The sequence below is a fragment of the Corvus moneduloides genome, chromosome Z (genome assembly GCF_009650955.1).
Source record: "Corvus moneduloides isolate bCorMon1 chromosome Z, bCorMon1.pri, whole genome shotgun sequence".
In the NCBI taxonomy this organism is placed as follows: domain Eukaryota; kingdom Metazoa; phylum Chordata; class Aves; order Passeriformes; family Corvidae; genus Corvus; species Corvus moneduloides.
The window spans coordinates 15,354,194-15,367,854 of record NC_045511.1 but is presented as its reverse complement, the minus strand read 5'-3'; the positions used below and the strand labels follow the sequence as shown (position 1 = coordinate 15,367,854).

The following is a 13,661-nucleotide window of genomic DNA, read 5'->3' as shown; positions in this document are numbered from 1 at the left end:
TTCTGTAGTGTGGCTACACATAAATCAGTGTCTTTGGAGATGCCACATGGGAAGAGAAAGGACCAGGGCCTCCACTGCCTGTGTGTTCCTATGGAACAGACGTATCATACTGCAAACACCACATCTCTGGAGTGCGGAAATTGCAGGTGCCACGGCTTCCCTGGGGTGGCAGAGGCTTGCCCCACTCTTTCTCTACTCTTCTGCTAGTCCCACAAAGCAAAGAACATAGAGCACCTATTCACTGGAGACTCATTGGCTCCTCTCACCCAGTGTTCCCACAGCTACTGGGTCAGCCTCCTCAAATCCCAGGCAGGACGAAAACCATGCTTTAAAGGCTAGAATTAATTGACAGGTATTAGGTGAAAATACTGATCAGAAGAATGTGCAGATCTAACTAGAGGAGGGTAAACCCAAGGAACTTGTCCTCTCAGTGAGATGTTAGACTCCAAAGAGAGTGATTAAAGTCCCCAAAAGAATCCAGGGGGTCTCTTGCACTATCCTGGAGGATGGGTTGGTGGGACTTGATGGAGATGTGTGGACATAAGGTGCTTTTTAGTGCTGCACTTCTGTGGATAGACAGAAAAGCAAAGGGATAACTGCTGTATAATGTGTTGGATTTTGTACTTTTTTTAGCTCACAAATAGGTCAGATGCCACATTACATTTTTTTCTTTCATGTCAGGTAACTTGGTGTATCAAGCACAATCTCCTGATGAGGGAGCCCTAGTCACTGCTGCCAGAAACTTTGGATTTGTGTTTCGGGCTCGCACACCGGAGACCATCACTGTCGTGGAAATGGGAGAAACAAAAATATACAAACTTCTGGCCATTCTTGATTTCAACAATGTTCGCAAGCGAATGTCTGTGATTGGTATGTTGCCTTTGCTGCTTTCTTTCCTTCCTGACTTTTTAGGTTCTGGAGCTGTCCCTCATTCTGCTATGATCCATTTTTCTAGGATACCTCTTTTGCAATGTGCTCTGAATAACATTTATTTCTGAGGGCTTGAGATGTGTTGCCTTGGCTTTATAGTTACACAGGAACAGTGCCAGAAAAATACTTAAAGGAGGCAGGTGGGAGAAATCTCAACATCTGGACCACAGGGATGCAAGCCAGCCTCCTGAAGACACTGAGCTTTTCATGTATCTTTCTCCCCCCATTACAATGCAGGAAAGGCCTTTCTTCTAATTAGCTTTTAAACTATCAGTGAAATTTGAGGAAGTAGGAAAGGAGAAAGCAAGAATGAACTGAGAAACCCACTTTTCCTGAACAGAAAATGGAGAAATTATTCAAGAAACCTTTTGTAGCCTTTATTAACCCTCCAACATACTCAAATATATCAGGAATATCATAATTGTAGTTACAGTTTACTGGTAGGAGAAATAGGAAAAGTAGGACCAGTTCCCTAAAAACAAGTTGTTCTTAACTTCTGAGTGAAGTTATGTCTGTAGGGACACCGTAGTGTCTGCTCAGACCAATGCACTCCCGTCTTTTCTAAGCAGAGCTTGTCTTGATTCCTGGGAGTTTGCCAAAACTTGGGGAAATTCAGACACCTGTAGAAATTTTTCTTGATTTTGATGGAAGGTCTGTGTACCCCAAGAGCATCATTCTGGGATTTGTAGCATTTCTTTTCCTCTTCCTCACAGTGCGGAGTCCAGAAGGTGACTTGACTTTGTACTGCAAGGGGGCTGACACCATTCTTTATGAACTGCTTCATCCATCCTGCAACTCTCTCAAAGAGGAGACCACAGAACACCTGAATGTAAGTGCTTCCTTCTCAGCAACATCTCTGCTTTTCTCCAGTGTACTTTGTCTTCAGAAAAAAACCCCCAGATTTTAGAAGCAGCACTTAAGCACCAATTTTTAGTTATGGAATAGAGAAACAAATTAATTTATGTGGCCTTAGGTATCAGATTAGTTGCCTAAGCATGAGCACCAGGTGCCATTTGAACTGCTCCAGGACAGTCAGCAGATCAAGGGAGGTGATTCTGTCCTTCTGCTCTGCTCTTGTAAGACCTCACCTGGAATACTGTCCAGCTCTGGGATCCTCAACATAAGGACATTGACCTGTTGGAGTGAGTCTATGGCTACGAAGATCATCAGATGCATTTCACAAATACATCTTTGCTGTTCCACCAAACACTGAGCTCCCCATTGTACATCAGAAAGCACAGTTACAAGAACTTGCTGAGATGCAGTGACTGGCTGTGCTCATGCTGTGCATTTCAGACAGAATTCATACCCTAAAAATGTTGAACCCATGTCCAAAATTGAAGGTTGTGTTCAGTGTTTATTTAGGTCTCACTACTCTGGACCTCTTGTTGAGAAATATGAGCCTGGGAAACAAATGCCCGGTTACTGTAGAGCTTTAGAGCCAGAAAGTAGAAAAGCCCTTTGGAGTTTTTTCTTCATAAGGACCATGGATGGCAATATTAAAGTGGTCTGGAATTGCTATTTAAAAATACCACAATGTTTGTGGCCTAAGGTGTAATTTTTTCACCTTTCCTCTGCAAACTTTACCAAGACGCTTTTACTGGTCTGCTTTCTGAGGGTCCTTTGTAAGGCTGGCTGACCAGAGTGTTCTTCTTGGACCTTTCTGCCTCACCACTGTATTGCAGGAGTTTGCTGGAGAAGGCCTGAGGACACTCGTGGTGGCCTATAAAAGCTTGGAGGAAGATTACTTTCAGGACTGGATCAGGCGTCACCATGAAGCAAGCACTGCCTTGGAAGGACGGGAAGACAAACTGTCAGAGTTATATGAAGAGATTGAAAAAGACCTAATGGTTGGTAATTCAGTGAATCTGGGCCAAGCTGTGGGGGAGGCAGCGAGGGTGGTGGTTTGTCAATAAACAGCTCAGTATGACTTTGGTAAACATTGCTCTGCAAACAGTTCAGTGGGCTGTGTGACAGGAGCGGTTCAGAACAGGGCAGCCCTGGGTGTTCACTGGCACCTCCATCAGGAGCCCATTGCTGGGGTGTCAGCCACTGGCGCAGGGGAGTGGTTTTATTTTAACTCACATGGGTGTCAGAGTAGCTTTCTCATGATGAAGTGACGTACCAGAGCCTGCAGGAGATGATGTGGACACAAATACTTCATAGCTGTCCTTTGTATGTGCAAATGGCTGATCTATTTATTTTTCAGCCTTTGAAATGGCAGGCAGTGAATAATTCCCAGTGCCCCTGAGAGTGTCTCCTTTGTTCTTCCAGCCCTGGGCAGGATGGGTAGATGATATCCATGAACATGTTTGTGTCAATTTGAAACAGAGCTAAACTGTGATCTTTGAGTCTTTCTTCTCTCCCTCAGTGTTGTTACAGTTTTTAAATGCCCTGGAGGGTTCTGCCTGTGTTTTAGAGCCATGAATAATGAATGAAAAGCACGTGTGGGATCTGAGGAGAGGCAATTCAGTTTTTGCACTCGTGGCAGTGCTTTCCTGAAATCCTGGCACACACCTTTGCTCCTTCCATTAGCTGTATGCTCAGAATGCCAGCAGGGCTCAAGGAAGAAGCAAGTGTGACCTGAGGATGCGAGATGGGAGCCTTTGGAAGTTGCATAGTCTCTCTAGCTGGAACAGGGAGTGCTGTAAAATGGGGATTGTACAATTTTGAGGACCCTGTAGAGAAGTTCAGTCGGAGCTTACAATGTAGTTACCTACATTGATAACTCTCATAGCTGATGTATGATGGACATCCCAGGATCCCAGAAGGGATCCTGGACTTAAAGCCAACCTCTGAATTTAGTCTCCCAGCAGCAGGAGGTAGGTGGTAGCAGTGAAACCTGAGGTAACAGTGAAACCTCCATGTCCCTTTGACAGCAGGTTAAAGCCACCATCTCCAAATAGCAGAGAAAGCAGTAACTTTAGAAAAATGAAGGTTTGTGTCCTGAGCAGTCTGCGGTGTAGCTGTGTGGCAGTGTGGAGCAGGGGTGGGGACAGGTCTGTTAAGGGCTGGAGAATATGTTTAGCAGCCATGTGACATCTGCAGTACTGCACAGCTGGGATTGAGTTCTTCTACACAAGAGGAGGTTTGGGGACATGGACCCACAGTGTCTTTGTCCCTCTGTTAAAGCTCTGTCTGCTGTGAAGGGACCACATGGAACAACACAGGCCTGTAGCTCTGCAAACATTCTTGCAAATAATTTCATGCATATTTATAATCCATCAGAGCCTGGGGGGATTAGAGACTAGAACATCTGCAGGATCAGGGCTGTACTCTGTACAGTAAATTTGCTGAGGAAAAATGACAATCAGTACAACCTTATTCTTGGGGATTTCATTTGTGTTTGGTTGAGTTAGTTTTAATGCTTTCTCCTCTGGTAGCAGTGGGAGGACTTAACCAGCTCCCTGCCATTTCTGTTAAGCTGCTAGGTGCCACAGCCATCGAGGACAAGCTACAAGATGGGGTCCCACAGACAATTGAGACTCTTGCCAAAGCCAACATCAAGATATGGGTTCTCACTGGAGATAAGCAAGGTAAAGGCACTACGGCTTTGGATGCTTCTCTTCTCTCCCACTGGTGGGGTGGTTCTTCTAAGACCTGTGTTCTCATCCTTTGAAAACTGCACAGAAGACAAACTTACAGGGCTTTGCTTCATTGCCAGCTACACAAAATTTCAGTTGGCTGGAATTAGACTGGCTGACTGTAGCTTGTACCTGTCCTTAATTTCTGTCCTGAGGGTGGAAGCAGGGTGAAGGCAGAATCCTTTGTCTTTGGAGAGGTGACAGTAAGCATCCCATAGTCCCTGACATAAGCTGTGAAAAGGTGCAACCTTCATCCAGTTGATCATTCAGTTAAAGAAGGTGGAAAAAATCTTGTCTTGTTTTCCAGAAGCTTTAATGTTAAAGTGGATGTTGGGTGTGTTTCAGTTTGTTTCTGGCTCTCATCATTCCAAATAGAAACAGAGGAGAAACATAGGCTTTTGGAGGTGAAAAGAACAGCAAATAGACTCCAGTGAATTCTTTTGGAGACATAATATATTCACTGAAACAATGGTGTTTCAGGGAGGTCAAAAGTGTTTGCAAATAATTTCATCCAAGACATGAGCAGAGAATTTTTGAGAAAAATGAAACATTTCGTTTTGTCATGTTCCAGATGCATTAATTTTGCTATAAAATAACGAAATATGTTTTTCAGAATTTTATGGACAAAACGTCATATTCTTTTTCAGAGCTGTGGTTTGGGGCTTTTCTGGAAGTATGGAGAGGGCAAATTAAAAATCCTGAAAAAAAGTTTTGGATCAACATGAAGTGCTTTTTGTTTCTCCAAGTATGTTGGTCAAAGGGTGTTTTAAGCTTTTTGGTAGAGTTATTTTTTTCCTGTGGTCTTGTGAAGTCAGATTTGCTGCGATGTCCAAAGTGACTCTCCTGGCTGTCTTACTGTTGACTCTGAAAGGCTCCAGTCTCTTTTGAGTCAGAAAGAGAGCTTTTGTCATGTGTACAAAAAGGTCACAGAAGTGGGTGAATTTGGGGCTGCTAAAATGGATTATCCTCCTGGTTTATCTTTCCCAGAGACAGCAATGAATATTGGATACTCCTGCAACTTGCTGAATGATGACATGGAAGATGTTTTCGTTATTGAAGGCAGCACATCTGATGACGTACTGAATGAGCTGAGGTAAATGGCTGAAACACAATTCACTGCTGTGCACTAGCACTATTTGTGTTTTGTATCATTCCACCTTTTTTCTCCTGTCAGTTTTCCTTGTTGCAGTTCATTCAAGGACCTTAGATAAGGGACACCTGTCTCCCTGGAAGATCCAGAAGCTAAACACAGTGTAGAGATCTTCTCTGAGAGTAAATGCTGAAGCATCTTGAATCAAGAGCTCAAATTAAATAAAGGGATAAGAAAGCAGAGTCAGATAGGGAGTATCAGGTGAAATTCACCAGAAGTGATCCTGAGCCAAAAAGCTTTGGCTCCAGGTTTGAGCTATGCTGTTGCTCTGCTGCTGTTGCCATTTATTCATATTGCTGTCCTTTGTCTGGATATATCCTTTGTCTGGATACTTTTCTGGCAGTATCTGAGAATCTACCTTCCTTCCTCACCTCCTCTGTAGACACAGGTTCTTAGGTAAAGGTGGAAAACGGGAAAGGTTTGCAGTCCTTTTCTCTTGGAATAGACGGTTGCCTGACAACATGCACAGAAAATTGGATGCCCTTTGGGATACCATCCTTCGTGACACTCAGATGGTTTGTTTGACTTCAAATCAGCAGAAGTTTAGCAACACTTGTTAGAGTTTCAGAAATGTAGATGATCTGTGCAGACAGCAGTAGCTAAACAACACATATTGTTGTAGGGATACAGTAAAAATTGGACTGAACTATCAAAGGGAAGCATTGATTTTTTGTTTTCATAAAGTTGCTTTAACAAAACATGATATATCTTTTCAAGATTTTCATTACTTTCTTGTGTTTGTTTTTTTTTTTTTAAGGAATGCAAGGAAAAAGATGAAGCCAGACTCCTTTCCGGACAGTGATGAAATCAACATTCAGTTTCAAAAATCTTCAAAAAACCAAATAATTTTACCTGATGAGCAAGCAAATGGCATGTACGGTCTGGTTATCACTGGCCACAGCCTGGTAAGGAAGGTTCAGAGCCTTGTTAGGGATGAGTTCCCTGAAGAACTTACTGGAAGGACATACTGGCAATCTGAAAAATGCTTTAAAAATTCAACTCTAGAGGGCAAGAATTTTTTCTCCTAACTGAGAATTATGTTCAGTGGTTATTTGAGCTGAGACATCAAAGGTGACAGACAATGTTTCGGAAGACAGGAACAGAGAACAGTTGGCCTTGATCTTTGGTGAACAAAAAGGGATAGAGTAGCTGGATCATATTTAAATGTTTCTGGAAAGACACTAGAAAAATAAACAGGTTTGTGTTTGCAGCAAGAAGATAACATGAGATGTGGGTTTCAATGCCAAGGACATATTCTACTAAATACAGTTGAAAACAGATATACTTAATTGATAGGATAGAGATCTTATAACTTAAGTAATGTATTGATTCTCTCATGATGTTCTTCCAAGCAAACTGAAGGAATACACTCTAGATGAAATTGCTAAGGGACAGATGAAAGACTGTGGCTCTGAAGGGCTCACTGTTGATCTAAAACAACAGTTAGCTATCATCTGCAGAGGGTTATCCCACATCTATTTGATGGTCAGTGTTTGTGTTAACTGCTTAGAAAGAGAGGATGTAACACCAGGCTGGGAGAGGGTACAAAGAAACCTGAGTCAAGCATGATCTGGAAAGCACAGGGGGAAACTGAGTCATTTGGGGTTTCTGAGTCTGGAGAATACTGATCAGTCTTGGTAATAGTCTTCAAATTATAACAGGTAAACAAAGCAATGGAATTAAACTGAGATAAGAGAGTTTTTGAGTGAAATGTTTTCCTGGTGAGAATAGTGAAGCTCTGCAATAAATTTTCCATACTTGGAAATTTTTTAGACGTAGTTAGAGGGAAGAAAAAACAATTTAGATCAATTTAAACCTGTCTGTGAGGAAGGCTTAATTTATGTCAAGTTTATTTATCTGTTGTATTTTACTTTCCCAGTTCTCAGTAGAAGCAAATAGACATATTTAGAAAGTTCTGAGAGGTGCTGCCTCTCAGAAACAAGGTGCTTCTGTTCCCTGGGGTTGCTATCTCTCTCAGTGGCAGTCCAGCAATTTTCACTCCCAGCTCTGTACAGCCCAGCAAATTACTATTAAGAAAATCTCATCTAACTCTGCTTTTGGTTCATGTGCCATGTATACAGACCCCAAACACTTTCAGATAGTGCCTAGCTTGTTAAGTACCCTTTCTCCCTCTGTTACGCTCACTTCTTCGTGAGCTCCAGGGCCATAATCCCCTTTAGATTCCTACTGCAAAGTGGACAAGAGGTCTGTCAGATTTGGTCCATGTGTATTGCATGGACATCAGCTGCATGCCCCTTCTCTGTTCCTACTCCATCCCTTCAGCCTGCAGTGCAGACCCTGAGTGCTGTGCTACCAAAACACCACTGGCAGCAATGGAAAAGCTTTCTTTATATTCCTGGAAAAACACACGCTCACCACACCCTGGTGAGGGGATATGTCCCACACAAAGAAACTCAAATCTGGGCTGTGTGGGAGCAGCCAGTCCACATAGAGTAGACACAATGATTTTCACCAGGGTGATGTCTTTCTTCTCAGTGGGGACCACAAGGATAGTGCAGACAAATACAGATGTCATTTTTTTATTTCTATGAGCTTGAACAATGGTAGCAGTGCTGAACTGTCCCCCACACAGCACCTGCTCAGTGCTCTATCCCTGTCTGCAGAGGGGTGGGCAGTGGGCAGAGGGCAGTGCTGGGTTATGCACATGTCTGGTGTTGCCTGAACAAAGCAGTGAACAGAAACTCGCCAGCATCCTTAATGGCATCATCATGCCAGTTGATTTGGATGCAGTTGCACCATTAATATACAGAGTGATAACATTTTGCTGGTGCTGTGCAGCAAGGATGTTGAGGCAAAAGCCATCTCTGACTGCACTGACCAGCAGTACCCAGGCTAAACCATGAAAAGGTGTCTTGTTGAGCAAGCCTGCTGCCACTGACAGAGGAAAGAGGGGACACTGGTGACTCACAGCTCTGTGTTTCAAAAAGAAAGAATATGTGGCATAAAGACTGTCTGCCTTACACAGACAGGGCAGTGGGCCTGGTGTAATGACTCTGAGCAGGAATGAGCCCTGTAGATTCCTTCCATACATGTCTGCTAAAAAGAGACAACAAAGAACAGAGCCAAAACACATGATCTGAAAGAAATACAAAAAAGCTCACACTGCTCTCTCCTCCTCATGCAGAGCTGGAGGGGTGACTAGACATCTAATTATCTCAGTGCTTCCTGAACAGAAACAACACAGCTGACTGATTTAGAAGGTCAGCATTCAGAGTAAAGCAGCCTTCTCCCTAGTTTCGTGTTTTGCTTTGTCATGCCCACCTGAGCTTTTTACATGTTTTTTTTAATTAAGCACTTAACAAATTGGTATCTTTCCTATTTATCTCCCAGAGCTTAAATAGTAATCCAAGAGGGATGAGCAGAGACTCTCTCACATGGAGATACACAAGGTTGTCTCAGGCCCTGCAGCAGCTTCTTGCTTTTGGTGTTTTGACACTTCTGCCCTCTGTCAGGTTACATCAGCCAGAGCAGCTGTGGTGCATACCCAGCTGCGGTGCAAATCCAGATGTGGTGCACCCAAAGTGCAAGCTCGTAGGTGTAGGGTGCACGGCCTGATGTGCTGTATGGATGCTCCCTGCAACTGGGTGGATGGATTCACCCAAAGGAATGGAAGAGCCTGGCTCAGCTGTCATGGCCACCTCGCAGCATCCTCTTTGTCAGGCCAGGAGTTGCTGCGAGCCTGCCCTGAACACTCCCTTTCCTCCTTTCCAGGCTTACGCGCTGGAAGGGAACATGGAGCTGGAGCTGGTGAGAACTGCCTGCATGTGCAAAGTGGTGATCTGCTGCCGGGTGACTCCCCTGCAGAAGGCCCAGGTGGTGGAGCTGGTGAAGAAGTACAAGAAGGCTGTGACCCTGGCAATCGGAGACGGCGCCAACGATGTCAGCATGATCAAAAGTGAGTGATGGCTGAGAGCCAGCATGCTGTAGCAGACTGACTCAAAGATGTATTTGCTCTCTGAGGTGGGCTGGCAGCAGGAACACGTATCTGAATGCCTCCTGCGCTACCCTCTTTGTGGAAACAAGTGCCTGTGTCCCACATTTTGGCAGGTCTCTACAGAGCACTCTCACCACAAATTAGTTGTGTCTCCTGCCTTCTGGGTCACACTGGGCTCCTTTGGGGGCTAAGGTTGTACTAAGTGCCTATTTTTCTGTTTCTGCCTTAGAACAGACAAAATGGTTGGTCTCGATGATCGTACAGGCCTTTTCCAACCTCAGTGACTGTAATTCCATGAAAAGCCCACAGGGGTGGGGCTGATGTGTCAGTCAGTGTGTCTGCACAGCCACCATCACAAGGGCAATGTGTATAATGAACAAGTTTATATCACAGAGGGCCTGACTCAAAGCAGAAATAAAATCTTTGTGCCTGTAGATATTCCATATCTACATTATTATGTGTTAATATGAACAGTATTATGTGAGGTGGATTTTTTGCATTTCTTTGTGTTAGGTCTGTTTGTTAATTATCTCCCTTGAGTTACAGCTGATGGGTTTCCAGGCCCCTCCATCCTTGAGCATCATTTGATGCTGCATTACCTCAGTGAATTTATGAAAAATATCCTAACTAGGTATAATTAAATTAAGATTATTCAGAAAGACCTATTGCTAATCTTCCTTGTGTTAATTTGCAAGAATTGATTAACTGGAGCCTTTTAATTAAGAAAGAAAAGGCTAAGTAGAGAGCTTCAAGGGAGATAAGTCAGGCAGTCAGTAAAGAAAGGAGAAAAAAGTTAAAGTGTACATAATAATTAGAAACTAACCCGCTCCCCCCACAAGAGGATTGGGACTCTGGGGTTTTATCTTTTCAGTTCAGTGGAAACCACTGAATCTAACCAACCTTCAGCCATGAAGATTGTATTCATTAGTGAAAGCTGTATAATTAGCTGTCACATTAAACTTATGTCCATGTTTAATAAATGCAAGTTAATATTAAAAAAAATGTGACTCTTCTATCTAATTGTTTGATTGAACTAATAAAGCCCAGGAAACATAAAAAGGCTGTGGTCTGCCTTTTAGCACAGTGTCTGAAAAATTTTAAAATGGTTTGAAGATTTTGTCTGTCTAGGATGGTGTTTTAAGACTGCTGGAAGGACATGCATGCATGTAAATAAAAGTCGCATGTCAATATAAATTATAGTTATTTTTTCATAACAGCAGCTGTTATGAACAACAGCATTTGTGCTGCTGGAAAGGGTTCAGAAAAAAACCTATAAACTATCACTGAACCTATAATTTCATTCAGATAATAAAAGCCCAGTTATGAGAAATGTGTCACAGAGCCAAAATCATAGTGCTGCTGAAAGAATTAGTGCACCAATTTTTTTTTTTTTTTTAAATAGCTTTTCATTTTGACTGTTTATGAAGGCTGTGAGGAAATTAACACAGTGTTCCATGCAGGGTAACTAGTTTCAAAAATGGGGCAGTGATAACTCTCGATGTAATAATGTGATCAATGACCTTCTCATTGCAGCTGCCCACATTGGGGTCGGCATCAGTGGCCAGGAGGGGATGCAGGCAGTCCTGTCCAGTGACTTCTCCTTTGCACAGTTCCGCTACCTGCAGCGCCTGCTCTTGGTCCATGGGCGGTGGTCCTACATCCGCATGTGCAAGTTCCTCAAGTACTTCTTCTATAAGAACTTTGCCTTCACCCTGGTGCATTTCTGGTATGGCTTCTTCTCTGGCTTCTCAGCACAGGTAGGTCCAGCTTCAGTTTTCTCAGGGGCATGGAGGTGGTCAGCCTCTTCTCTGAAGACAGGCTGAGGGAGGTGGGGTGGTTCAGCTGGGAGGTGACAAAGCTTCAGGGAGATCTTAGACCACCTTTCAGTACCTAAAAGTGCTAGAAGAGAGCTGTAGAACCCTTCTTAGCAGGGCCTATCGCAGTACGACAAAGGGTAATCATTTTGAACTAAGCTTAGATTGATACAAGCAAGAAGGTTTTTACAATGAAGTTGGTAAAACACTGACAGAGGTTGCTCAGAGAGGTGGTTGATGTCCTCTTCCTGGAAACATTCCAGGTCAGGTTGCATGGGGCTCTGAGCACTGACCTAGTTGAAGATGTGCCTGCTGATTGCAGGGAGGTTGGAATAGATGAATTTTACAGCACCCTTCCAACCAAAACTATTCTATGAGTCTATATCTAGCATTTTCAAGCAAAGTATCTGGAAACATTTTACAAGGAAATAAACTAAGCCATTCCTCCCACCTGACTGAACAGACTCAGGTCTGTCTTCTTCAGCCATATGGGTATAAAGCGGGTATTGCTGCCTTCATCATGCTGCTGCTGGAGGACGGATGCCTGGAGACAGAATATATATATCATGGAATTGTATAATCATTAAGGTTGGAAAAGACCTCTAAGACCATCGAGTCCAGCCATGAACCCAACACTGTCACATTCACCACTAAACCGTGTCCCCCAGTGCCACATCCACGTTTTTTAAACACTGACCAGCCTTTCAATGAGGAATTTTTTCCTACTATCCAGTCTAAACCTTCTCTGGCATTTAGGTGCATTATGAAGCACATACGTCATTAACAGGATTTTCAAAAGTATTCAAAGTGATTATAATCATCAGCTGATGACACAGATTAGAGTTCAGTGCAGATCTTGTAAGATCTATGCTTGTGCTGTTAGCATATTTGGAGCAAGCAGTTTAACCCTGAGATGCCTGTGGGCACCAGGAGCTTGCAAGAGGAGCGCATCTAGAGTGAAAAAAGTAGTGTTAGTTCAAGGCAAACCAGCCTCCAACCTAACCCAGCTGTGGGGAGTGCAGGTATCCAGGGGGTGGAGGTGCAGGGTGATGCAGAGGGATTCTGCTCTGGCTGCAGCCAGCAATGGGTGCTGAGCAAACTGGGCTGGCATAATGTGATCCTTCCCCTGTTTAGGGATGCTGAGCTTGAGTCATCTTATCCCTTTTGTCTCAGTAACATCTCAAACCAAGGTGTTGCAGGAATTAACTGCATATACTTTCAAAGAAATGGAGAATACAGCTTTTTGCTAACTTCACGCTTTGTTTTTTTTTCCAGACTGTCTATGATGAGTGGTTCATTACACTGTACAATTTGGTATATACCTCCCTCCCAGTGCTAGGAATGAGTCTCTTTGATCAGGTACTGTTTCTGTCATCGTTTTGGGGATTTTTTTCATAGGGGTTTTGTCTCCAGGTGCTTTGAGCTGGTTCCATGAAGCAAAAGCAGCTGACATTTTGGCTAGATACTGTGGTAACCCCTGAAATAACATCCTGACAGGGAGAAATTAGAGCACAAAAAAAAGACGCACCAGAGAGAAGGTATATTCCCTCCTAGTAATATGATTTGGGTTTAGGTAGTCCTGTGAGCAATAGGGAGTTGAGAGATATATGATTACCCTGATTTGGTCTGTAGGTCTCAGTGTGTGATGAGACTTTTGGGTTAGGCTGCTGCCTACAGCACCAGCTGCTGTTGCAACACTCCCGTGGAGCAGTCATACCCTACTACCTGTGTTCCTGAAGCCTGGCAAGTGACTTTCTAATGACCAGACAAAACAATCAATTAGCTGGATCTTTGAAACCCTATTTTGCAAGTTCAGCCTTTCCTAGTGAGTTCTTTCTGCAGTAATTTCACACCCAAATTTCAACCTAATTGTTACTGTTTGACAAGACAAAGGAGCAGTAAGGCTGTTCCTATATGCATTTTACAAGGTAAATAAATAGGAACTGGCTACTTTCCAGTGGTTCAGTGCTCCACTCTGGACACTTAAGGGATCCAAGTCAGCCTTTCTTGTGTGGGGAGGTATTTTCTAATCCTTAGCTTCCAGCCAAGTCTCTGGAGAACAGAGCATGCAGTCTGCTTTAGATGAAGTGTATATATATTTTTTTTTTTTTTTTTTAAATCAGCTGTCAATTTTTTGAGCGCAAGAAAGGTAAAATACATTATGAAAATATGCCCAGGTGACCTTGGTAGTGGCATGCCAGTAAACACAACTGAGTGAATTGCGTGCT

General features: G+C 43.3%; 1 protein-coding gene across 6 annotated transcripts in view; it reads left to right on the top strand.

Moving 5' to 3' along the window:
- The window catches only part of LOC116438255 (phospholipid-transporting ATPase ID-like), an 82,163-nt gene that overhangs the window by 62,503 nt on the left and 5,999 nt on the right, over window positions 1-13,661 (top strand). For all 6 annotated transcript variants that reach the window (XM_032097077.1, XM_032097081.1, XM_032097078.1 and 3 more), the window contains 9 exons: window positions 682-870; window positions 1,644-1,759; window positions 2,616-2,780; window positions 4,355-4,466; window positions 5,502-5,607; window positions 6,422-6,569; window positions 9,397-9,580; window positions 11,153-11,376; window positions 12,709-12,792. In XM_032097077.1, the coding sequence (XP_031952968.1) occupies window positions 682-870; window positions 1,644-1,759; window positions 2,616-2,780; window positions 4,355-4,466; window positions 5,502-5,607; window positions 6,422-6,569; window positions 9,397-9,580; window positions 11,153-11,376; window positions 12,709-12,792 (1,328 nt within the window). The remainder of the gene's footprint in view (window positions 1-681; window positions 871-1,643; window positions 1,760-2,615; window positions 2,781-4,354; window positions 4,467-5,501; window positions 5,608-6,421; window positions 6,570-9,396; window positions 9,581-11,152; window positions 11,377-12,708; window positions 12,793-13,661) is intronic.